Below are 26919 nucleotides of genomic sequence, written 5' to 3'. Positions count from 1 at the left end.
GTAGCAAGTTTGCACACTACTTTAGGAAATGTACTGAACTAGACCTGATTGAAAATTATGAAATAAATCACTGTAATGACAAACTCAACAACTTTATATGGTGAACCTAGCGGTTTCAAGTGTAATCGGCAAGTAAATTATACCAAAATTGTTGTCTTGATCGTGAAATTCATGAAGATGTGTGAAACTTGAAAACACGATCAATGCAGCACCTTTCTTCTGCTCCCCCGCTGCTGTTCACATGCAGAAGAACATTTTACTTTGCTCGTAAGGGTTTCCTTACAGATCGGTGCTCTCCCCTGCCTCACTCCGACAGTAACAAATTGTCGCTCCCCAGTCACACAGGGCCCCAGCGGACCTGGGCTGTGCTGGAGCGAGCGGGTCTGGCAGTGACATCCCTGCCGGGCCTGGAGGGGCTTTGCAGAGGCCGGGGACAAAGTCCTCGCTCAGGAGCAGAGCAGTTCTGTCCCCAGAAAGGCGCTGGTGACCGGGGCACGGGGAGGCTCGGCAGCCCGGGCAACAGCGAGGGCAAACACACCGCCCGGCCGCCCGTCTCTGCGCCTCTGCTCTTACCGCCCTCCCCGCGGGCAACAGCGAGGGCAAACACACCGCCCGGCCGCTCTCGGGCGGTGCGCACGTCTCTGCGCCTCTGTTCTTGCCACCCTCCCCGTTCTTTGTAATGTGACACAGTCCAAACCAGTCAGGATGGAGATTAGCAGGGGAAAGGCAGTGGGAAAAGCGACCCCCGAGGGAAGATCTGAACCAGAAGGTGGATTAGGATCTCCCGGCCGGGTGGGGCGGTCGGGTGAGGCGGCGAAGGCGGACCGCCGGCTGACACGCCATCGCAGAGGCTCCAGAAGGGTAAGAAGCTTGCTTTTTTCCTTTCCCGACACGCTATTTTTGTAGCAGCATAAAGCTGCACGCGTGCACACGTGAATTTTTTGTAAGCAGGCGCCCAAGATCCCGCAGGCCTTGCGATGCGTTAACACCGGGTGCCTCCCCGTTGTGCTTCCCCAGACACACAGCGCGCCGGCCGCACAGCACCGTTCTCGGGGTCAGTCTTTTAACGTGGACAACCCACGGCAGCATCGCTGCGAGCGGCGCCGGTACCCGGCCGCGGCTGCACCATGCCCGTGCGGTTCAGGGTGAGCCGAACGGGAGCGGGGCCCGGCGGGCCGGGCACGGCCCCGGGCGCAGGCGGCGGCGGGAGCGGGGCTGCGGCCGGCCCTGGGGTAGCGGGGAGGGGAAGGCCCCTGCGCTGCGGCACCGGCCAGTAAATTCAGGAGTTCTGTCCTTCCGCCGGGTGACAGCGGGTCCAGGCTGTGTCTGTTCCTGAAACCATTCACTTGAAGACATCAGATACATGTTGGGTATTTTTTATTACTATTATTTTTAAAAAATTATTTATTTTAATATTTTTTTGGTGCTTGAACTGCTTCCACGTTTTCTGAGCAGTACTTTTTGTTCTCCGACGGGGGTGAGTTTGGAAGATGCAGAGCAGCCTGCCAGCTTAGCTGACCCTGCAGCAGCGTGTTGGTGTTTTCCCTCCCCTTGGAGATCTCTTACCGGCGGGAGCAGTGAAGCAGGATGTGCACCGGTGCCTTGACAGACTCCTCTCTGTTTGCTGTAGGGACTGAGCGAATACAAGAGAAACTTCAGATGGAGAAGCCCCGAGTTTTGTAGCCCGTCCCAACAGCAGAAATCCTTGTGGGCAGGACTTCGGTCGGATCAGTTTGGTAAGTGCCCCTGGAAGCTGCTCCCTTGGTTGCAGCCAAGCTCCGGAAAGCTTCACTGCGATGAGTGCATGGCCACAGTGAACTGGTGGTGTTTACGGTCTGTGCACTTTGCAATTAAATTAAAACTGTAGTCTTGGTCATTATTTAGATAGAGTGTGATTTTGAACTCTATATTCTTTATGGCTACACTGAAACTTTCTTTTCAATTAGTGCTATTTATATAAGCCTTGGAAAAAAAGTAGTTTCTGACATGCGGCATAAACTAAGACCCAAACATGAAACACAGGTGCAGTGTTAACTCATACAGGGTGTGTCGAGGGTGGGATTGGTTTATTAGTGATGTATGGAAATAGTAAATAAAATTCCATTTTTAAGGGGAGACTTAACTTGGGGCAAAGTTTGATAGAGTAAAATTGTTATGAACCTAACAGGTACAGCTAACTGAAAGAGAAGGTCAGCCACTACAGTGAAAACCTTGTGATACTGTCGTGTAGGATTTAAGGATTGTAGACATTATCATGACAGGGAAATGTGGGAATAGAAAGCAGGAGGAAAAGGAATAGCAGTTGAGTTGAAAGGTCTGTAGGGAGCTATGGAAGAGAGGTAAGCTGAAGAGTGATGACAACTGCAGTGCTCTGAGAAAGAGTAGTGAAAAATAGTAATTATTGTAGTGGCGCAAGGCAGAGTAAGAAAAAATTGGTGCAGTTCACTGCAACTTCACTATGCAGTCTGTGGAATTAGAGTACAATGCATTCATTCTTATAATAATAAGTGTTCTAAATTATGGCCTTGTAATTAAGAACTGACTACTGGCAGTAGGGTTAACCACGTTCTTTTCACTGGCCGTTTGAGTTTTCTTGTTGTTCAACTCCCAGAATCAATTTGCACAGGGTTGTCCTGTGGACATTTTTGCTTTATAGGGTTTAATCCAGCATGGTTCTGGAGCACCGTGTTCTTGTCTGTTTAGTGGAAAGGAAAGTAATTTGCAGATAGGAAAGAACACAGAATTTCACAGCCATGCCCGTAATTCATAGTCTTATCACTGCTCCAAGCTTTCTAGTAATCAGTTGTGATAAACTTTCAGTTTATTGTTGTTGTAGAGTGATATTATGTCTTTAGTGAATGTTTCTGTTAAAGATAATATGGCTTTTTCTCAGGAATCACAAGAGAACCAAAATTCATTTCCAAGAGAAGGGTACCTTACCATAATCCACAGATTTCAAAGTCCCTTGAATGGCCAGCAGATTGTGATTTGAATGACCTGCTGGAGACTGAAGCTGCAGAGTTGCACACTGACCACGACAATGAGGATGGGAATGAGGAAAAACTTGAAACACCAGAAGGACCCAGACTCCCCCCAGAAGTTCAGTCACATGTGGTAGATTCAGATGGTGAAGTAGCTCTTGCTCTTGCAGAGAACAACATGAAGAAATCACTCTCAGAAGCTCCACCAAATCAAAATGAAGCAATTTCTTCTCCAAAAAAGAAATCAGAAAAAATGCATAATGGGGTAAGGGAATAGGCTTTTTTTTAAATTGACTAGTCTAAAAATTACTAACAGTAATTTCATACCCCTGCTCAGACTCTCTTGTTGTACTGTTTCTCTTTCCTTGGTTTTGTATTTTGATACTCTTGTAGCTTCTTTGTTGGGAGAATAGTATGTTTCTTAATTCAATAGAATTTGCTCTTCCTTTGCATCTTTGGAATGGGTCATCACTGCTGATTTAAATTAAAGAAGGATTTAGCCAATAATATATAGATTTTTGGGGTAGGTGACTATAGTGAGAAAATGTACTTTGCATTCATTTTGTTCTTGAAACCAAAACCCAAGCCATTGTTTTGAAAGTGTGTATAGAAAGATGTTTAAGTTGCAAAATATTGCAGGAAAGGGAACAATCATTGTATTTTTTTTCTCATTGTCAGTTTCACAGAGCCCTTCAGAGGAAAGCAGATGTAAGTATCCCCAGAAATTCTGAATATCAAAGCCAATTTGTTTGGAAGAGTCCTCATGAAAAGTCACCAATACTTGCAGCTGAACAGGTAACATTATAGAATCCAAAAAGCAAATTACTACTTTATGTATCAGCAAAGTTTTCCTTTCAAAAATATTTCCTTTTTTTGCTCTTTTGGTGGAGGAACGACAAACTTTAATGTTACATTTTTTTTTCTCTCTCACTGTACAAAAGTGTAGCATAATTGGATTTGTTTCCATGTGATTCTTTATTGTGGTCAGGCCCAAGTGTTTGTTCTCCTTGGGCCTTATATTTTGCTCTTTCTAACAGGGTCTGTTTCTAACTGTTCTTCTGTTTGCATTAATTTATCTGTTTTGCAACAGTTTCTTATTCTCATATTTTGCTCTTTCTAACAGGGTCCTGTTCTTCTGTTTGCATTAATTTATCTGTGTTGCAACAGTTTCTTAGTCTCCATCTCTGTGCACATACTAAGCCCTAAAGTGTGTCTCTCTGGTGTTTTATTCTTTCACGAGAACAGCTTATATTTAAAAATGGAATTTTTTGATTTTAAGATATTCGTGTGACATTTTAATACATCTCATGAGCTTTTGGGCTTGTTGAAAATGCTGGTTTTTCTGGTGAGACCACAAAGAGTAACTGAGTGTGAGACTGCTTTGTGTTTTCAATTAACTGCTACTGGGATCTTAGGAGATTTAGGATACTTACGAGACTCAGTCTTTCTGTCATTCTACAGTGTAAAGCAGGCACTTCTGCATTTGTCTTCTCTTTCTTCAGTAACATCTTTCAGAGGCAATAAATGTTGATAGCTAAGATAATCACTGTCCTGTCTTTTTCTGTTGGAGTACCAAGTAGGTGGGTTTATTGCAGGATATGTTTCCCAGCAGCCCCTTATCCAATGAAAACTCACTGCAATACATGATTGTACTATAGAGGAAGAGGCAGTTTCCAGAAAGTCATCTTATGGAAAAAGTAAAAGAGAATTCCATTTGATTCTGTGTGCAATCAGTTTGATAATTTCATTATTAATGCTTGTGAGCATTGTGCTTTTTTCAGAAGACTTTTTTTCACAGTTTTCACAGAAGAAAAAGAAACAATGAGAATAAGTCTGTAGGCACTATACATGTGTGGATAATTAGAACCTAGGAAAAAGTTAATGATAAAAATTATACATATTAACAAATTATTATTGTTCACTGTTGATATGATTGAGAATATATCTCAATACTGACAATCCCTTTCCCTTGAAGAGATTCTGTGAAAATATCAAAGTTATCCAAGTTAGGCTGTATTTCAGACCTAAATTCTCATAGTAAATCTATGGAAAATGTATGCTTCTCACATATGGCATGGTTTCGAAATTTGGACCCCTATGATCACATATGAGGCAAATTTTCTACCTTGATTTATAATACTGTGTTAGTTGAAAAGTGCATTTTAATTTGCCTGCTAAGCTCTAAGCATCCATCTCTAAAACTCAGAGCAGTTTTCTGTTACTTATGAACGGGACATGTACCAAGGACTCATATGGAAGTTTTATGACATGCCTTTAAAAAACCGTGATCCTACATACAGCTCTGAAGGTGAACAAAAAAGAAAATAAACAAATAAACAATACCTCTGATAGTAAATTTCAGTAAGAATAGTGTTTGATCACAGGTTTTACTGTGTCTGACTTGGTCACTTTTAAATGTATTTAAATTTCTCTTTAATTTCTCCTAGAAGTTCATTAGTCTACACATGCTGTATTTTTACAGATGACTGTCTCTGCTCATATGTGAGTGTATTTGTGTGAATAAGTTAACAGCTTTTGAAAATTTAGCCTTAAGGTAAACAAATCACACTTTGTTTTGTTTTCTTACTCCCACGCAGCTGATTTGCAACACAAAGAAATCCATACCTCCGGTTAAACCTCCTGCCATTACTTCTGAAGCTGCATATGAGAGAAATTCCAAGGGGTCTCCTGTTAAGAGTCCACAAGATAGAGATGGTTCAGAAGAAAAAGAATTTCTGGTGTGTTAACAAGTAAATACTTCTCAGAAAGAAAAGCTTTAGTAGTAGTTCTGCAGTTTTGATCTATTCTGTATGGGGGTGGGTTTAGGTTGAAATTATTCAGTTTTGCTAGTGACACTGGACTCAGTAGTGGTTTTGCTGTAAAAGACTGAAAATAATTCTGTACAGCTCTGCTTTTTTGGGGGCTCTGTAGAGCATTTTTCCAGTTTTAACTTTCTGAGTTTTAAGTGATTTTTTTTTTTGTTGTTGTTCCCAATTGACACTTGATTTTTAGTAGTTAGGATAGTTTCTGCAATCTAAATCTTTGATTTATACTCTCATTGGTACTAGTGTTGTATATTGTTGTGCAGTAGGGCTAAATGGGAGGTCTGGAACTTTTTGAGCATCATAAATCAGGGACAGTGAATTTTCTCCCCACAGTGGCAAGCAGTATCTCTGTATTCTTTCCATGTCACCTGACTTTGCTTCCACTGGGCATACATCTTTTTTTGCCTTTCTGAGTCAGCTCCCTTAGGACCTGTTCCAGAAAAGCTGTCATTCTGGTTTTATAGGAATCTTCTGGCCTGGGTCATACCAGCTGTGTGATGCTCCCAGTTAATCTGAGTCTCCTCACCACCTATCTCTGTTGCTGATAGAACAGAAGGGGCCATTGTGAGACAAGGTGTTCATTAGGACCAATGCTGGGCTGAAGGTGTATTTAACATGCAGTGCCTTGGCTTAAAGTGAGCCATTGGTACTTCTGAGGGGATTGCTGCCTTAGAGGTTTTATCATTCAAAACTCAGATCTGCCCAGTTCTTTAAATCCCATCTAGGGAGGAGAAATTTTATGTCCCCTTTTCCCTCTTAGTAGATATGAAAAAAGCTTGAAAAGCCTGAGGTTTTCAGGAAGAATTTTTCTGGATTTAATATTGGAATTTCAGGTCATTTTTTGAGAACAGCTAATAAATGAATAAGAGGAGTCATGAAAAGGGAATTTTTGTGAAAATGCCTGAAAACTTGTTTATACCAATACCTTGTCTCTGATGAATATATTGAAAAGATTTTGGGGGATTTTGGTAGGCTGTTAAATTTTTCTTAAAATTGAATTTGAACAATATCTGTGAAGATCTCTAGCATAATCAGAAGTCATGCATTGCATTTCTGAAACAATGAAATAATCAGGAAAAAAAAATCTTTGGTGTAAAACCCAAGCAAATCAATCTAAACATTTATAAAACAAATATTCTAAAATTTACCACTTGAACTCAGGTTAGAATGTGTAGATATCATATTATTTTATTGCTATGTTTCGTGTTGATTTAATTCTGTAAAGTGGTCAAAATGGATCATCTAGCTAGCAGAATGTTGCACTCAATTTTAACTTAGGCATTTTGCTAGTTTATTTTTATGTTAAAAAAGAATGTGGTATTCTTGTTGGTATTGAATATTCAAAACGGCTAACACAAAAATTAATTGTTTGCAAGTACTTGATGTCAAAAGAAATATGAGGGTTTTCAGATTGTTAGCTAATGTGGTATTTTTAAAATTATCTTTGCCTTAGAGTAAAAGGGAAGAACCGTTTCAAAAACCAGCAGAAGATGCAACAAAACAAGGGAAATCAGAACAGAAACATCCTAAACAAAATAATAAGCAACATATCAGTCCAAAGCCCCTCACTTTACATACAAGTCGTGGGTATGTATAAAATAGGAAAACCTAGACTAGTGAGTAGGTGTACAGCAGCCCAGTGTTTAGGATGATGGATTGTGGACATCCTTCAACCACACCATGCTGCAGTTGCAGGGGCAAATGTTCCTTGCAGTGCTGAGATTGAGCTGCTTGTGGGTACATCTAAACCTGATGTTAATTTCCTTCCTCTTCTCTGGGCACCAAAGTGGGAGCTTTGTGACCACTCCTGTTGAGCTGAACCTTGTGATGCAATAACAGTAGTAGTAATGAATACAACATGAACAAAATAGAATCAGTGCAGTGCTGCTGCTAAACTTTCAACTGGTGCTTTGGAAGCCATAGTCACCTTTCAAAGTACTTTTATCTACTGTGCCCACTCCACACCTTAAAACTGTGGTGGTTGTACTTGATGTCTGCTTATTCTGGTCTGTAAAGCCTTGTGTGCCTGAGTAACAAAAGCAAACACATAAGGAAAAAGAAAGAAATTTGTCCTGTTTAGATAATCTGGCAAGCATGGAAATGAAGTGAAATTGTATGTTACTGAGTGCTATCAAAGTATCTTTTTATTTCCACATGGCCGACATTACAAGAATTGAACTTGTATTTCCATTTCATACACATCTGAGATATGTCAATAAAAGCCAAGAAGTAGGCTTTAAAATGCATAGATTATTCCATCTCTCCTGTGTTTGTGCTTAATGTATCCCCCAACAATTGGTTTCATTCTTTGTGGCAGTGTTAAGGCATTAGATTGAAGATGGGAGAGGAGACTTACCTGTCTAAATGTTGTTGAATATTGGAAAGTGATTACAAAACGATCACCCAAAATCCTATGAAATAAAATTGTTTTATGGAAAAGTGAGTTGATATAGTATAGCTAAAACCTTTTAACTATTTGGGTTTCATACTCTTTGCAGTAGATTGTAGTCAATTTTGCAATGAGTAATGTGCAAAATTCTTGATCATTTGCTGGGGTTCTTTTCATCTAAGCGCAAATTTCTGCCTCTTATGCCTTCAGTGTAGTAGCACAAGACAAAATTCTCTTAAAAAATCACTGGGCAAATAGCTGTCAAAATGTGCAAGTTCTCAATATGCAGACAGGATTGTTACTTGTATGCAAGTTGTGTTGCAATGCATGGCCTGCTTTTGCAGCAGAATGACTGGGATCCAGGCTCAGCAGTATTGCGTTTTTTTTTGTTAATTCATTGGTTTTGCAACCAAAAGTGAAGGATTTCTGTCAGTTTTAAAGAAAAGGACATATTGAGAGAAATTTTGAATATAAAGCGTTTTTTGACCTTTATATTTTTCTTTTTACAAGGTTCATTTTATTCTCTGACTTAGGCTTTTGTGACCTATTTGTGAAGAAGGATTGAAAAATAGGGCTTTTCCACCCTGTGCTGATTATATAAAAATTAAGTTGGTAATGTTCTGCAGCATTATTAAATCCAAAAAAGTCTTTAGATTTAAGCTGATACATCCACAGTTCAGTGCTTAAGAACTCAAAGTGCTGCTTACTGCCTGCTATAGGTTATGTGATGTTAATTTTGCTGTGTTTGTATGTGTGTGGCAGAAAGGAAAAATGAGCCCATCTTCTCAAGTACTGAGGCCTTTTGAAGATCAAAGCCACTAGGACATAGATGAATTATAGTGACCAGTGTTCTGGCAGTCAGATGTTTCCAGCAGCTCACTCCACCCATGTGCAGAATGCCTTTAAATGGAGTTCATAGAAGGAAATGTCTCAGACACATTAATGCAAAACCATGCTTTTTTACTTAAATGTACCTTCATCAGTGACTTAAATCAAGGTCCCACACTTTGCATTGAAGTAATTGAGGTTGATGTGTGTATTATGTTCTGGCTGTCAGGGCAAAAGCTTCTGGTGGAAGTGTTGCAAGGAAAAAACAGTGGGAGTAAGTACTTGAAGGACCGCCAACTGTGAATGAGTATTCTTCACAGCTTTCCTGGTTGTGTTGGTTTGAGCTGTTGTTTGTGCATGTGGTTTTTGTGTCTCACTGGCATTTAGGTGCAAGTATCTTTATGCTTGTTGAGTAACTTTAAAAGTGCTCTTAAAGAATATTTTGGATATCAAACTTTACTCTTTTTTTTTCTCCTCATTCTTGATTTCTTAGGAAGATGAACACTGAATACAGGTCAAAATTTTTGTCTCCAGCCCAGTATTTCTACAAAGATGGAGTTTGGTCTCGTATTAAGAGTAAAGCTCACAACCAGGTGAGTATTCTTAGAAAATCTGAAGCCCGAGTATGCTTTGTAGTTTGATTTTTAGACGCAAAAACTTTGAATTGTGTTATTTATAAGATACAGCTTTCAGATTGTAGTGCTAATGACTCAAGCTCCCAAAGGTGAGTATGCAAAGAAAATTAGATTCTGACAAGTCAGTATAATACATAGGAGAAAAAAAAGAGATTATAAGACTAAAAAAATTTATTAATGTGACCTCCAAAGTGAGGGAGAAGTTTTGTTTCCCATACAATCAGGATCATTCAGAGTCCCTTGTGACAGGTAGTGTTATTCTTGATGTTCAGCCCAGTTGTAACAAGCAGAAGTGTTCAAAATACAGGGCTGAATGAATTCCCTTTTATTCCAAGGGAATAAAAACCAAAAAGGACAGCATACATATCAGCCTAGGTTGGCTTTATAATCAGGCTCAGTTCAGTAGCTTACCATGCATGAATCCATTCAAAGCAGTTTGCTGAATTCTGTCATACACAACATAAAATAGAGAATTTTTCTTGCAAGTTTCAGTCTGTGTATTTTCTTGTAGTTTATTCAGGAACTGCTATCCATGTTATACTGTATATGAAGTCATTTGACAGAACTGTGAAAATGCTGAGTAGCTTCAAGACATTTCTTAGCATTATTAAGTGTGATTCCTGAGTTAGTCAAGGAAATCAAAACCATTAATAGTGTGCTAAAAAACTAGCTAGAGCTAGCTCTGCAACTCTTGATTTCATTAAATTGATGAAGTCTTCTCCCAGCTGATAGAGGGAACCTTTGTGGGGCACCTGTGTGTCAAATACTTGGAAATGTGAATTTCCTCTTCAGTTTGGACCATGGTGATGTGGAAGGTAGAACTGGAGGAAATGGTTCTAGGGTGCTGGGCTTTGAGAATATAGGTTCTCTTTGAAAATAAGTTTCTCTGAGAGCTGCAGGAGTAGTCTGGTAGCTTTCAGTTCTGTGTTTTCTTGCTATATTTAATCTAGCAAGTAATTTTCCTTTTAGCAAAAAGAAAGAATTTCAGAATACATACAGAATCCATAATGAGAGATAGATCTCGATATTTAAAGTATATTAAAGTATGAGATGATTCATAATCAGAGTTTGTGTATGCATGCATGAGACAATCCATTCTTTGTAAACAGCTTCAAGAGGATGTTAGAGGACTGAAAAGCAAGATTTTAATTTTTATATGCATTGATATATGCATTAGATTTACTGTGACTAAGATTGCAAAATGTTATGAACTATTGCATAGAGCCTAAGTGGTATTCTGAATGTTTCTGTAGAATATGATGTTATTTTTCTGGCATATAATACTTTAATTTGTTGATACTGCATCATGAAACATTCAAACCAATAAAGAGCAGTGCTCAGCTTTGAGAGCAATTGAGTAGTAGGCAGCTAAAGGGTGGGCCTTGGGATATAGTGTGTTTGTGGCACAGTCAGCTGGGAGGAGTCACTGCAGTACAGTTGAGGAAAAGAAAGAGAAGACTGCAAGTGGAGGATGGATGTTCAACTTTACATGTAGCATTTAATTAGAGTGTATGAAAAATCAAGGATTTCCCACACTGTCAAGATTTTCTTGCTGAAAAGGGATTTGCAGGAAACTAGAAAGAAGTTACTTGGCATGTGGGTGACTTTCTGTCCAAAGCAGGCTTTCTGAAGTTCTGAGTCCAAACAGGCAAGTGCCATAATGGAATCCTGGTGTGACCTTAGCCATAGTGATTACTTGTAGGCTGCTTCTCTGCAATTTATTATTAAGGGTGCTTTTCAGCAGTTGAAGAAGAAAAAGTCTTTTCTAATTATGCTTTTGAAAAATTAATGTGGGCAATTCGTAATTGCAGTTGGACTCCCTAGGGCCTGTGTCCTGCTGAGTTAATGCTGCCTGCTGTGTTGCTGAAGGAGATGGTTGTCCTTTGTACTTCTTCACAATTCACAGGAGACTTAGTATCCTTCCTCCCCCTGTGGTACCCTGTTGCTCTGGATTTACATTCCTTCTGTTCTGGCTGTCATAATTAATTTTTTGTTCTTCTAGTTAAAGTGAGTGATCTGGTAAATCACTTGCACATCAAACTCTCCTTTGAAAATTACAGGCATATCTTTTTAATGGGCTATTTTTAGGAAGTTTAGTGGGTCAAATTGTGGGATGTTAGCTGGATATCCATCTGCTGCATCCAGTTACTTTTAGTGGGATTAGCTGAGTTTACCTCACTAACTCTGTTCCTTGCAAGAAGAATGATATGAAATCTATCCTGAAGGAAGAATAAAAAAGAAAAGCTATGAAAATGTGGTAGGAAATGTCAGTATTATTTTCCTGCCCTTTGACAAAATACTTATTTCCTGTGGACCATTTTTTAGTAAGTCAGAATTTACACGATATCACAAAATTGTTTTTAATAATTTAAACATAAACTTCTTGCTTTTGCTTTTTCTCCCTGCACTTTAATTTGGGTTTGGGTAGAGGACACAAGACAGCAAGTTTTTACAGTTTGTCTTAACTGTAAAAATGGTGGTGTATAATGTTTGAAGAGGGGGGTTATCACTTATTGTTTTGGAGTAAACCTGACGCCTGAACAGTTTTGTATCTCATTCTTGCAGTTTCTGATAGTCTAGAAGAATAATTTTGATACTATGTCTTGCGTACAATAGCACCCAGAGTTCTTTTATTAATCTTAACTTTTCACCGATGTTTATGAGGCTAGAGACAATTGTAGTTTTTGCAGCATACAAATTCAGTATTACACTTACACATAGATCTGCTGATTTGATTTTATCATAAGATAGAGTGGAATGTATTTTTGAGTGTTCATGTTTAGAAATCTAAATTAATTTCCTCAAGCTTTGCAAAAAACTGGCAGAATGCTAGTGCTGCCTGTACTTGTTAGAGAGCTATTTTTATTGAATCTCAGGGAGGCAGCATAGAGCTATGTTGACAGGTTTTTAGTATTTAGCTTCTTACTTAGAATGAAGTAAAGTTACAAAGGTGATAATAACAATGTCACTCTTGAGTGTTGAGAGGAAAAATAAGAAATGTAAAAATAACTCTGTATTCTTCTCTTTAGGCATCTCAAAACACCCTAAATTCCATGTGGTATATGGAGGTTGGTTGCATCCAAGTTCCTCTTTCAGTGTTTGGAGCACTGTGTCTGAGCGCTGATGGAAAAACTAGAATGCAGCACTAAGCTTATTCGTAGTTACTGCATAAATTTTTGTGCTCATGGAATGGATAATTGCCAATTTTGCTTTGGCTTCATGGCTCAAACATGCTTACTGAATATATTATATTTGCTTTCCTCTTCTTACATGTACTGTGGCATGCAATGCAATGTTTGTGCTGTGGCTGGCCCTGTATTATGTATTATAACTTGCTTTTCTCTTCTAGCTGCCAGTAGCTAATGCAAATATTTATAGTAGCCTAATAGTGAAGTTTAAACAGCTGTGAAACTTACAAAACCTTGATGTGCAGGTGAGAGAGCTTCGAGAAAGAGCAAAGGCTTACAGGCAGCGAGTAGAGGGAACACACTTCTCCCGGTACCATTTCAATCAGATCCTGTCTGATAATAACAGTCTTTGGGATGTGTCCTCAACTTCCAGTTCAGAAGAAGGAATCAGCAACAACATCAGAGCACTAGATCTTGCTGGGTAAGGTCATCATTCCTGCCTGTTACTCTGCAGCTTTAAAACTGAGCAAAATGCTGAATGTAGGCTTGTATGGAAATAGTTGTTTTTTGAGCACTACTCGTAATCTAATTTGCTGTTTAAATTGAAAATACACAAATTGAAATTTACGTTGCATTTTTGGAAATAGTAATGCAGAAGAGAGTCTTCATAAAATCTTGTTTGTAAACGGGACATGCTTAAGCATAGATAAAACTGCAGTGGCAATTTAACCATTCATCATGTCAACCATACTAGTTTTTAATGTCCGAGCTGTTCTTCTTGCACAGAACTGGATGAATGTGTTCTGTATAGACACATGTATATTTTGCAAATCAGTAATACAAAATACTCTGTTCTTTCTTACCCAGTATTTCTGAAAAAGAGGCTGCAGCAAGTCCTGAAGTGCTACAGCAGCCTGACTCCAGAGAGCAGGCTCATCAGAACAGCACAAAGAAAGACATGTCAGATGCTTTAACTCTTCCAGTCAAAAGACGTTTAGTTTGGGATGAACAAGAAGGTACTGAAGAAAGGGAAGATCAACAATCAACAGAAGAGAAAGAGGAAGAAAAATCAGATGAACAGGCTGCAATCATGGCCCAGCAATTAGTAGAAAACAATAAGGATGCTAAAGAAGATAAGAAAACTGAAGGGTAAGACTGAATTTTTTTTTGTATACACGTTTGTAGGTTAAATAGTTTTTGTATTTAAGAAAGTGTAAATTGGTGTGGCAGTACTCTTCTGTTTTGAACAGTATGATAAGGGATGAGAAGGTTTAAGGTGCTGAGCTGGTTGATGGAAGTGGGCCTATCATTAAAAATACTGGATTTCTAACTTGAAAGACAGAAGTTTGTAGACTCATGAATGATTCTAATGTTTTTCTCCAAAACTATGAAATATGCAGTATGGGCCTCTTAGAACAGACTGTTCATTACACAGCAGCCAAGTTGAGTGAAAATTAAAACTCACTATTTGTTTCAAGTTGACTGTGTAGGATTTGATAGGACAGGATACATGGTAATATTAAGGCATCTATTTTTCTTAAAAGATTTCATGGACAAAGATTAAGGACTTAGGAGAAAAAAAATAACTGATATCCAGTAACCACCAGTGATTATGTTGCTAAGCATGGGTGGGAAAAATGGGGAGGGGTGTATACAAATATTGGGAGATCAGCTCAGTAGGTGCATAGTATAGTATTTGACATTTCAGAAATTCGAATTGTATCTAGTTTCAGAAGTTTGTGGCTTTTTACTGAGCAAGTTTTGCATACCTTTTTTTTTGTAGAACAATATTTTAGTTTCATAGACATTTAATTCTGAATAGCTTTGACCCTTGTAACCATGTCAGCTACACATTTTATATTCCTCATTGCATTTTATCTTTGGTGTTGCAGCACTAATCAAAGGTAAGAAATTGTAATTGTCTCCATTTGGAGTAATACCATGTATTCAAGCCAAAAAAAATTGAGATGTTAGACTCGAACAGTTATTAAATGCAGGCTTTCAAAACCATCAGCTAGAAACCTTTCTAAGTTTCTGTTTAATTCTAGAGATGATCTAGTTCATAAATGTCTCTGATTGACATTGTCAATTTTCTGTCATCTTGCAGTGGGGTTCTGTGTAGAATTCATAAATGTCTCTGATTGACATTGTCAATTTTTTGTCATCTTGCAGTGGGGTTCTGGGATGTGCACTGGACTCAGCCATGCAGAGCAGCTTAATTCTTACATATTACACCTTCTTGAGAGCTAGAAATGAGGAATTCTTTGCCTAGCTGTGTCTATCATGTACTGGTAGAATCAGGTTTCTCCACATTGTGGATATGCTGCCACTTCCTTTTGAAATGCACCTGGAGGCAGAGGATTGAAGTGGTAGTACTGGTGTATATTATATATTCATATATCATGTAGGATATATATATATTTACATCATGTTATGCGATGTGTATTTAATAACCTTGGGGCTATAGCCATTACAGAAATCTGGGATATTTGGCTTCAGTTCTATCACACTGACTGAAGAATGTCAAACCCACACTCCCACCTCTAAGGCAGGAGCCATGTCCAAAGTTTTTCTGGGTTCAAAGACTCCTTCCTTAGCTAATCCTTTAATCATTACTCATTTTTTTCAGTGAGAATGCCTTGGTATTGAACACTTCTGCAGCTGTGTCAAATTCTTCTGTATCCTCAAGAAGAGGCAGCAAGCACCCGACTCTGAAGCTGAGAGCTCTTGCAGGAGCTCCAAGGACTCATCATGATCGCACTACCCCAGCTGTTGGTAAAAACACTTGTAAATGCAAAGCAGAATTTCAAGAACTAAAGAAAATATACATAATTGAATTAATTTATTAGGTTATTTAATGTAATAAGGCATTTTTAATCTTTTCCAATACAATAGGAGGTACTGTTCTAGCATCTGCTCCTAAGTTCAAATCTTCATCTTCACCTCAGAGAAGGCAACACTTAGCAACAGACCCTATGAAAAAAGAGTCCTTCCAGGTGAGCCAGAAAACAGACTTACCATTATGAATTTTAGGAATGCTCTTTTAAAGTAATAATTAACAATTTATTTAAGAAATCTTTTTCTTGAGTTGTTAGTTGCTGTCTTAAAATTGTCAGTATCTGTGACTAAAAAAGGCATGTCTGAATACTTAGGTTTGTTTGGGTGTCAAACAAAGGAGTTGGGACTACTGGAGTGAAATTAGATATGTTTCATTTTGGCCTCTTAGGCTAAATGCATATGATCCATTCAGAGAACAATAAAAAGGTTGCCAGTAGAATTTTCCCTTAATGTTGTTGAAGCCATTGACATATATCACTGAAGGGGTATTGGAGGCAGACAAAGGTGATACAGATACTCTGTCATCAGAAGGCATGAAAAGGCACTTTATTATTAGAAATCTACGGTTCTTATAGAAACAATGGTGGATCTAAGACTTGATTGCCCTCTAGGAATCTTCTCTCACCTATTGGTCAAGAAGGGACTACTCCTTCTTGTAAAAGTCTTTGACAAACAGAGATTGTCTGCCAGGTGCAGAGATTGAGATAGTAATTGTTTTAATTCTTTCTCTGAGCTTTCTCACAGCTTCCCAGGAAAATCCTGGGAGAGCTATGTCTCTCTGGTCAGAAGATATGGTTACCACAGACATAGGGCAGAACTCCAGATGCTTGAGTTGGAAGAAATTCAAGAGGGAGAGGTTGGGTGCTTATTTAAAAGATAGGTTAATGTTCCATAATAGTTTCACTTTTCCTTTACTTTTGTGCTGCTTTTACTTTCTTGCAGCTTTGGTTGTTACTAAAAGAAAAATAAACATTTAGGAGTTGTTATCCTCAAAATTTTGATAATTTTTTGTCAAGTTCTTCTTGTGCTGTTTTGTACAAACTGAGCTACCATTTGGCTGCATACATCCTCTGCGTGCCATCACTTTTCCTTTACTTTTGTGCTGCTTTTACTTTCTTGCAGCTTTGTTGTTACTAAAAGAAAAATAGAAATATTTAGGATAACATTTAGGATAACATTGTTATCCTCAAAATTTTGATAGTTTTTTGTGAAGTTCTTCTTGTGCTGTTTTCTACAAACTGAGCTGCCATTTGACTGCATACGTCCTCTGTAATAAGTTCTGTCATAGAAGCAGACACAATTGCATGAGTTGGTTATGTTGTTGTAAAATCTGAAAAATCACAGTTTTAGAAAGTAAGCTCTTGGTTTGACCTGATTAGATTACTTGCAGTGCATGTTAAATACTTTTTATTAGGAACAGATTTTCTTTACACTCACAAGCTTGGAATACTTTTTCTTTTAGTACTTGCATGAGAAGTATAAAAGTGTAAAGTCAACATTTACTGCATATGTGAGGGTCTGTACTTGAAGGTGGTATATGAGATGTGGTTTTGTGCTTTTTTTGATCCTTTTTTTTCTTTCTGTTATGTTTGTAGCCTGATGGGAAAGTGGAAGCCACTTCACTCTTTAACTCTGCACCTGCTGGGCTGGGAACTGTGGATCCTCTGCCACTTAGGCAGGACCAGTGGCCTCCTAACAGGGCTGCTGATGAGCAAGTTCCTCTTGCTTCAGCCCATCAAGAGCAGTCAAAGTCAGCAAAAAGCTGCTCTGTGCCTTGCTGGAGTCCCTCTCATCGTATTCAAGGGACTCTTAAGGATCCAGAATTCCAGCATAATGGTGAGTTTTGTCCATTAAGTCTGTGTTAGAGTGATGCGGGATGTAAACGATTACTGTGCAGTGCTTAGACAAAGAGATGCTGAGCTTGCTGCTTTACAGTATCTACAAAGAATGTGCTGTTTATAAACAAAAGCTTTTTAACTATATGGTTGGTTATTCTTGCTGAGCAAATGTGCACAACATCCACCTTAGCTTCAGATTCTACTGATATCACTATATTACAGTGATCAGTTTGGTGTCTGATTTTGTTTTATTAATTTCAATAAATACTACTCATCAGAATAAGTTAGTTCAGCATGAACAGCTCTAAATTTTAATATTTAAGCTGCAGCTGGATGGTGTGATGCTCTTCCAGCTGCAATTGCTAACTGTAGTGTGTAAGTGGGACCATTATGATGTAGTATTTTTTTGAAAGAGGTGTGGATTTCTGAGATGTAAGCTGTTAAAAATTTTTTCTGCAGGATAAGGAAACTATAAAACTGTCTCTAGGAGGTTTATTGGATATTGAGCAAAACCTTTTCTTGGCTGAGAAGGGATTTGTAATGAAGCATTTCAAAAGTTTTTAACAATGTTTAAAAGTACTGGGGATTCTAGTTCTGCACCTTCAGTGCAGTTCATTAAGTGACTTGTAGCATGTACCAAAGCATGGTGTCTTCAGAAGAATGCATTGGAGCAAGAGTGTTTTACCTCATCTTAGGGTAAAGGATTCTGGTGGAATTTTCAGGTTGGCTATTTATAAGACTCTTGTTTTGGAAATAATGTTACAACAGTTTTTTGATGTTCTAAAATTAAATATTATCCTTGGTCTGTTTCAAAATTATTCAAAACTGTGCCTTTTGACTTTTTGTCCTAGGGAATCTTGGCAATCCAAAAGTGAGAACTTTCCAGTTGCCCCTTCGGGAAAGAAACCGTAATGATGAAGGTATGTCTTGTTCCAAAGTATTATTGTAAATTGTGTATGTAAATAAAATTTAACTAAATAAATTTTAACTTTTGCATGAATGTGAGATGTTTCTGAATACAGTAATTCTGGTTTAGGTGTTTGCCTGAATAGCTACAGCATATTTTTGTCAAAATAATTTGAACATGTTCAACCTAGGAATCTGAAGTAGGAATATGAAGGTTTAGGGTAATACTAATAAACCATTAAATGTGGCTGAAAATTAACAGACCGTTGTGGCTCTCAGTATGGTTACCGTAGGTTTGTTAGTTCCATACCTTGAATTGTTTCCTGCCCACAGATTTTTAAGCCTTTGTGTTGATAGCAGCCAAAGAAAACTGCAACACAGCCCAAATTGCAGCTGGGGTACTTCCTTTGGTTGCAACTTTAAAGGTACCACAAACTTCAGGATAAAGGTTTTCCATCTGAGATTTTAGTCCCAGATGTGCAATATAAAATGATCCCTCTGACTTTAATTTTCCCACCTGTCCTCTGCTCAGTTTATTAGGGGTGCTTATGGCATGCTGCTATTCTGATTGCTTTTTTGAGCTTTTTTTAAATGTTTATTGTAAAGTTAATCTATGAGAACAGCCATTGCACAGCTGCATCTTCTTGGCCTTTTTGTGGGCAGACACAAACTCTTTCAGTAGCATGAGTCAACCAAAGGCACTGTATCTGCCATACACTTTTTCTTAGTGTGGTGTCTGAGGTTGAGCCTGGTGTGGTGCTGTGCTAGTTACAATCACCTGTGTTTGGTTCAGCTCAAGAGTATGGCAGAGCAGGTTTATATCTGAATCTGATTGCAGTTTATTTATAGTTATACCACCAAAAGCTTATTTTTGTACCCCTTGGCGCTTCTTTGCTCCTTGGGTTTCAACCAAGGTTCAGGCTGATTCTCTGTTTTACTCATTGCAGTTGGCTGCAAAATATGTGGGTGGTGCAGATGGCTCAGCCAAGCTTCTGTGCAACTGCATAAAACATGCAAAATCTTGTAGTACACTGCAGCTTGCTGCACACAGATTGCTGCCCACAGATTAAATGCTGTAGCGGCTGTTTCTTTTTTTTATTTTTCCCTGTGAGCTGAATGGTAATGTATGAACTTGCAGAAACAGGTGAAATGTGCCAGCTCACAGATACTTTGTGTGCCCATATTTGTTCAGGTACAAACCTGGGAGTTATTCCAATGACATGTCAGTTTGCAGAAGTGCAGTTCGCAGTTTTCTCACATAGTTGTTACACATAGTGTGTGATCCTGTTACAGGCTGTTAGGTTGCCTGTATTTCAAGAATTTAGAAACTCTGCTGAAAAGTTAATTCAAACACGGACAGAATATGGGTGCTGTTTGGATTGAGTTGAGGAATATTTTCCTGGATTTTTTTTTTTGTTGGTGAGGGGTCTGGTAGCTGATACAGTCCTTCCTAATCCATTGCAGGAGAATGCATATAATGAAGGTCATTTTTCCTAGAGAGCATCTTGACAGACCTGTGGCAACATTTTAATAATGCTGTTGAAGAATTATAATGTGCTTTATCAGGCAAGCAACATCAAGACTGATCAGTTTTAGGGGTTTTACTGTGTGTGAAATGGACCCTGTATTCAAAAGGAAGACCCTTCAAAAGTATATTTCTAAAGCCTGCTTCTTGTTGTCTTTGTGATAAGCTTCAGTTTTCCTCAGAAGACAAGCTCCTTTAGCAGCTTTTGGCACAGTAGCTGGATTTGGCACAGAAAGGCTCTTCTTGGTAACATGGGTTCTGCTATTTTAGTCATATTATTCTAAGGCTGTCTGCTCTGCTTGAAGCAGTGGATTGCTTTCAAGAATATGTCATTACCAGAGTCTAATCTATATAGATTTCAGTGGCAGAGGAGCAATTCCTGAGGTCTTCTGACACAGGAGAGTAAAGATCAAGGTGACTTGGAGAATTGGGCAATTCTGAGGAGAACACAGGGGTCTCACTCTGGAGTTTCTCAAGAGATGAGCACATAACTCTCTTAAACTTACCTAAGATACTAGAGGCTTCCTTGTGAGGCTCTTCTCCAGCATGTCAGTTGTCAAGTAATTGAATTGAAGTGTATTGTGGTATTATTTTAGCATCCATTGTGAAAGTGGGCATAAAAATATTCCAAAAATATCAGCTGTGTTTGAATATGCATGTTTAATCTTCCTATTGACTTTTTCCCTCTTGCTTTCCCCACAGATGACAGGTTGTCTCAGATTTCTGCTCGCTCGGCAGCATCTAGTTCTCTTGCGTCTCAGATACTGGAACGAGCTCAGAAGAGAAAGGATTTCTGGAGCAAGGCGTAGTCTCTCCTGCTGTTGTATAGAAACTATTCTGTCAAATGATGTATTTTGTGTAGCTTGTAGTGTACATTTAAAAAATTTGTGATTGTAGGTTTCACACAGCATCCTTTCACTTACCATTGACATGGCCCAAGTTTTAGGACTTGCCATCCCAGTTGAAAATGAAGTATTTAAACTGATGATGTTGAAAATGAATGTTCTTTATATCTGAGAGTTAGGTCTTAATTCGCTATGTTACAACAGCCTTGTGAGGCTTTATTTTTTTTACAGTGCCATGCCACCTTTTGACACTGAGATAATTATTTTTTTATGGAACCTGTGTGTGACTTTTCAAGGTGTTTGCTGCAGTTGTGCAGTATGACCTGGAACAGTATTCAGGCGTAATACCATCGTTCACCAAATGTCTCAGTTGCTTTATTTTATCAAGTTATCTTAAGTGCAGCTGTTGTATATGTGTTTATGTTACTGTATGAATTGTCAGCATAACACAGTGCTGTAACAAAGAGTTACTTTTACTACTTACTGCTTTTAACTTCTTACCAAAAAATTCCAATTTCTTAATGACACTAACATGGAGTGTCATTAAGTGTAGAACAAACAGGAGTTTAAGAAAAGCGAAGCATGATGGTTTATTCATTGTCCACAGGTTTTTGGCTGGGATGACTGTCAGGGTTTGGAGTCTACAGTAGTGTAGTTTGTCAGCTATACTGATATGAATACTTGTCTTGCGGAGTAAGACCCATGTTAGTGTTAATTTCAGCTTCTCTAGAAAAAGCAAATTCAGCCCTTTTAACCAGTGGTGTTCCCCACCTCCAGTTCAAGCTCAGGTATTTAGGACTAGTGATATCTTTAAGTAAACTCAAAAGAATGGTTTTTTCCTTGACTTTTATATTTTAATTACCTCTTATCTTAGTTTCCTGTTTTGGGGAGACTGATAGCATTATGATTGTTACAGTGAAAAGTGTTTGTGATTTATGCTGACAGCTCATTTTATCCAAGTGATGCAGACAAGTTAAAATGAAATAGAGGAAATAGGTGGCTAGCAAGCAGTTTAGCTCCCTGTGTGGCTTCAGGTTTTAATCCTACTTAGTATGGAAATTTTGTACAAGAACAATTTGAAATTTGTACACACTTGATTGCATTTTGATTTTGTATGTAATTGTGTATGTATATTACTGGAAATAAAAACGGTTGTTTGCTTTTTTCTATTTAAGTTATGCTGGATAATTTGGCAGAGCCTATTACATTGGCACTTCCCTGTTTAGTTCTCTGCTTCACCTGTTCAGCTCAAATATCTGTAGTCTTAAGAAAGACAAGATGTTACCTCAGAGCTGATCTTCAGAAAGACTAATTTATTGACACTAGATATGTTGACACTAGAAATCACAACTGACTACAGGTATTTTAAATGGTGAGTCGAAGCAGATGGGTGCTACACAGGCTGGAAAAGGCTGCAATGCCCAAAGGGTCAGTCCCATGATTTAAAGAGTGAGTGAATGAGTGCTGTCCAGTATTGATGATGTTAGAAAGGGATGTTCGCTTCTTCCACAAATTGTATGTTACAGTGGCTTCCTCCCAGCTGAGTTGTTTGAAACAAATCAAGGTATTTTATTTTATCTCAAGGGCTTCTGGGATTGTTCTGTGGTGTGCACTTAATGTGTAAGTTATAATTGGTCATAAAATTTCTACTGAAAGGGAAAATGTGCAACAGCGTTCGTGAAAATTTCCATTATTCCTCTAAAATGATGATTTTAGAGGAAACAAAAATGGAAATTTTAGAGCAAACTAAGTGGAAAACTTAATGGGCTAAAAGGGGAAATATTTTTGTTTGGGATGGTGTGTAACTGTGGTGTGTGTGCATTGATTTTGCAGTACCTATCTACATTATTCATATCAACATGTTCTTGTTTTCCTGGCCAAGAGCTCTCATCATCTGTTATTTCTCTGTGATACCTGTTAATTGACTTTTATGAACTGTGTCCTCTTTCTTTGTTTTTCTATGTTTGCCTAGTTTTCCTGGCTATCTGACAGCTCTGTCAGGAGTTTTTGTGCAGGTCTGATTTTGAGGCCTGTAAGTGGTAAATACTGTAACAGCATGTGTGCCAGTTTTGCTTACAGTGTTGTCTGTACACCAGTACAGGTGAGTGTGGTACACCTGAGGTAGCTCATAGATTGTTAGATGTGTGCAGTATGGTACGTGTGTATTGATTTCTGCCAGGGGAAGAATAGGTATGGTAAAGGAGGGAGACATTTTTGTTGCATAGCAGTACACACCAATTTAGATGTTAGAATGAAAGTTTATGGTGTCTCACACATCACTGGACATTATTTCCCGTCTAAACAACTTTTAGTATTTGTCTGAAATGTTCTAATTGAATTACTTTTGGACAGAAGTTTTCAAAGGAAAGTGTAGACAAAATACCTTGAGTTATGCTAGTGCGAAGCTTCTGAATTGTGTTCTGTAGTCTTCAAAGCAGATGTAAAATTCTTTATGCCTGTTCTCTGCTATTGTTGTTCAAGAGGAATTTTGGTTTTTCTAAATATTTCAGACCAGCCCTCAAACATATTTCCTGTTGTGCTTTCAAGCAAGCCAAACGTGGAAAAAATGTTCAAGAGAGCACCCTTTATTAAGAATTACAAGTGTGTGCTGTGCACTGAATGCGTATTGTTTTCTATCAAGGAAACTTTAGAAAAATAAGGAGGAAGGCAGTTGCCAATAGGAGATATATCTCAGGAATAAACAACCTTGTGAGCTTGTCAACTCAAGGTCAGGATTTACAAAACCAGCACAGTAATAACTAACCCAGTCAGTAAGTGTTGAATGTCTTCAGCTGCTGTTCCAAACTTGTCACCACTGGTCAAGGGAGGTGAGGGGAGACCTCATTGCAGTCTGCAACATCCTTATGAGGGGAAGAGGAGGGGCAGACACTGATCTCTTCAATGTGGTGCCCAGTGAGAGGACCCAAGGGAGTGGCCTAAGGATGTGTCAGGGGAGGTTTAGGTTGGATATAATTAAAAAGGTTCTTCATCCAGAGGGTGTTTGGGCACTGGAACAGGCTCCCCAGGGCAGTGGTCACAGCACCAAACCTGTCTGAGTCATTTGGACAATGCTCTCCATTGAGTGAGAGCATTATGGAGTGACTTGGGCATGGTACTGTGCAGGACCAGGAGTTGGACTTGGTGATGATCCTTGTGGGTCCCTTCCAACTCAGCTTACTCTCTGATCTCTAACTGGTTTTGCATATACAGTATGAATTTAGTCACAAAGCCACTCAGTAAGTAGTCTTCTAGTGATACTTTAATCAATGTGAGTATGTTGTATAGGGGTTTTTCGGCCTTTTTGGATTAATACATCCACATCTACTGTATTGCTGATGGGTTCCTGTGTGACAACAACCTTCTGAAAACAAGTTTGGCTTCACCAGTGTCAGGTAGCTGGAGTTCCTCTCTGCTCACAAGGGCCACAGCTCAAAACCCAGTGTGTGTTGCAGTAAAGTGAAAGGAAGTGAAATTATTTACCATCCACCAGCTTTCTTCTTCACTCAGAAATTCTTGGAGCCCAGGTACTAATATGTTGGTGTCATTGTTCTCTGGCAGATAACAGTGGAAGAAAAAGGGATTTCCAAATCCATAATACTCAATGAGCAAATCTGTAGTACTTGGAGATGGTGTAGGAAGCACAGCTTCTTTGACCAATTTACTGTGTGCTTATTTGCATGATGCAAATAAGCACACAGTAAATTGGTCAAATATTGATTGATTCTACCTTCCTGCTCTGCAAGGCTGAGCTGACACCTAATGTTCTGGTGGCGCAGCAATTCTTAACTATGTGGTAAAATTTGTCAGCAAAGAGCCCCATCTCTATTTGATGCACGTGGAAGTTTTGCTGTGACCTAGTTGACTAATTTTTACTGAAGCCTGAAGAAAAATGGTTTCTTTGCCTAGATGCACACAATTGTGTGATAAAGAGAACAAGCCAAACAGTTATTTTAATTGTCAGTGGCCTAAAATTAATGTCTTGATTCTAGCAATTATTCAGACCTTTGCAGTCCAGAGCCTGGGGAAGAGAGAATAGCATGGTGGAGCTGTAGTTAACTTTTAGTTATGGAGTTGTTTCTTTGGTTTTTTGTGCACTGGAACCCAGTGGGAAAGTATTAATCACAATAGCACTCATCACACCAAAAGTGAAACCTGAAGAGCAATCAGTGGATGGTAGGTAAGAAGAGAACTCCAGTTCCATGGTAATCCAAGTTTGGGTTTGCTTTTCGATTCAATTTTTGTATTGTGTTGGACATCTGGAGTTCCATGTAGAAATGTGAATGAACTTTCTAAATATACTAATATTTCCTACAGTTCATCTGTGTGGGACGTAAGCTGACCTTGTGAGGTTTCTCTTTCGCAGGCTGTGTCCTAGAGAAGCTTGTGGAGTGACTGAGGAAGCCTGAACTTGGCATGTCAAATGTGCTGTGCCTGGGAAACTGAAGGATAGCACTTGGTGTTCCTGGGTGGTGCCAAGTTAGGGTGGAGGACTGAGAACTGCACGAGCTTGGTGTGAAGACTGGCTGTCCTTTGGGAAAGCAAGCGAGGCCTGGTTTGCATACAGCTTTCACAGCTTCTGTTGGATCGCTCGTTGCATTCGTGGGGCTCTGTTAAAAGTGTAAGAGCAAGAGCACTCATTTGCCAAGAGCTTGCTCTTTGCAGGGAGAGTTGGGTGGTACAGCCGGGGCAGCAGATCCTGCTTAGCGTTGACGGTTCTTCAGTGGAGGGTGCAAAGAACAACTCAAGCTTCTTACTGCCCACTTTCTTCAGAGGTCATGATAATGTTTTCTAGTAAAGCATGTCAGCTTTGTAAATGTGACTGGCATTATATATATGCCAGGTAACCTTATGCCAAGGTAACTAAGCTAAGCCTGTAAAGGTTTCAAGTGGACCTCAGAGTTTTTCCTTTTAACTGTGTTTAATTCTGATATACACATATACTCTCTGTCTATGCATACATATGTGTGTGTGTACTGGAACAGTTATTTTTTTCCATAGTAGCTAGTATGGGGATCTGTTTTGAAATTGTGCTGAAGATAATGTTGATAACACAGAGGTGTTTTCTTTATTGCTGGGCACAAGATCAAGACCTTTTCTGCTCCTCGCCCTATTCCATTAACATGTAAGCTGAGGGTGTACAAGAAGTTGGGAGGGGACACAGCCAGGACAGCTGACACCAACTGACCAAGGGCATATCCCACACCATGTGGTGTCACACTCAGCATATAAAGCTGGGGAAGAGGAAGGAAGTAGGGAGATGTTCTGAGTGATGGTGTTTTTCTTCCAAAGTGACCATTATGTGTGATGGAGTCCTGCTTTCCTGGGGCTGGGCACCTGCCTGCCCATGGGAACTGGTGAATGAATTGCTCATTTTGCTTTGCTCCTCTGTGGATTTTGCTTTACTATTAAACTGTCTTTATCTCAACCCACAGGTTTTCTTACTTTTGTTCTTCTGAATCTCTTCCTCATCCCATTCCAGGGGAAGTGGGTGAGTGTCTGAGTGGGGCTTTGTTCTGGCTGTGATTAAATCTCAGCTGTGTGTACATATGTATATATACATGTATAATTTTTTCTGAAACTCAAGGTGTCTTTGTGTAATACTGTCATGTGCTGGGATGTCTCCAAAGCACCTACTTTAGGTTGTGAATTACAATAGAAATGGCTGGCAAGATCCAGAAAGCATGTACTTTTGGATTTCTCCTTTCTAGGCCCCTTTCTGCTTACTGGCTTGTTGTGACACATAAACTTAACCTGCAGATGCACTCTGCTCTGAAGAACTGGGTGCCCAGGTCTTGCAAGGTTGTCTGAGTGCACTTGGGAAACCTGCTGAGGCTCAGTGCTCCCCCAGCTAGAGTGGGCCTATGAGTTCCCAGAATGGTGCTCTCGTGAGGAATGCTTATTTGTGTTTCCAGTAGGAATCTGGCTCCAGCCTATTTGTGTATTTTAGCTTACACGACACATAGCTAAAAACAGATAACCCAGGAAAACAGCATCATAATCCCTATGCTGTAGCTATTTTTTCTGGCCCCGTAAATCTCACATTCTTGACAATGTTTCTCTTCTAAGAGGAAACTCATTGAGTCACAGAACTCTCTTGGGGAATTGTCAATAGCAGTCTGTGGAACCCTGATCTGGGGAAGGGCTGGGGCAGGGGCTGTTGGCTTCCTGGGGATGGACACAA

The 26919-nt window shown here is 39.2% G+C and overlaps 1 protein-coding gene across 5 annotated transcripts; it reads left to right on the top strand.

The window, feature by feature from the left end:
* Positions 1-656: 656 nt before the first annotated feature.
* On the top strand, positions 657-21904 carry MDM1 (Mdm1 nuclear protein). 5 transcript variants are annotated; one of them, XM_039704179.1, is made up of 15 exons: positions 657-861; positions 1631-1736; positions 3152-3246; positions 3660-3776; positions 5579-5719; positions 7260-7393; positions 9517-9616; positions 12688-12726; positions 13092-13267; positions 13654-13935; positions 15416-15561; positions 15682-15782; positions 17220-17460; positions 18314-18382; positions 20596-21904. In XM_039704179.1, exons 1-15 carry the CDS (start codon positions 706-708, stop codon positions 20700-20702), a joined length of 2010 nt encoding a protein of 669 aa, XP_039560113.1. In that variant the 5' UTR covers positions 657-705; the 3' UTR covers positions 20703-21904. The 5 variants fall into 5 exon arrangements, with proteins under 5 accessions (XP_039560113.1, XP_039560110.1, XP_039560114.1 ...); XM_039704180.1 differs by lacking the exon at positions 657-861 and adding an exon at positions 1104-1145; XM_039704178.1 differs by lacking the exon at positions 657-861 and adding an exon at positions 1104-1145 and having other exon boundaries at positions 2894-3246.
* Positions 21905-26919: the final 5015 nt, after the last annotated feature.

The sequence above is a fragment of the Passer montanus genome, unplaced genomic scaffold, assembly GCF_014805655.1.
Source record: "Passer montanus isolate IOZ18808 unplaced genomic scaffold, ASM1480565v1 scaffold17, whole genome shotgun sequence".
NCBI lineage: Eukaryota > Metazoa > Chordata > Aves > Passeriformes > Passeridae > Passer > Passer montanus.
This window is presented reverse-complemented; position numbering and strand designations above follow the sequence as displayed.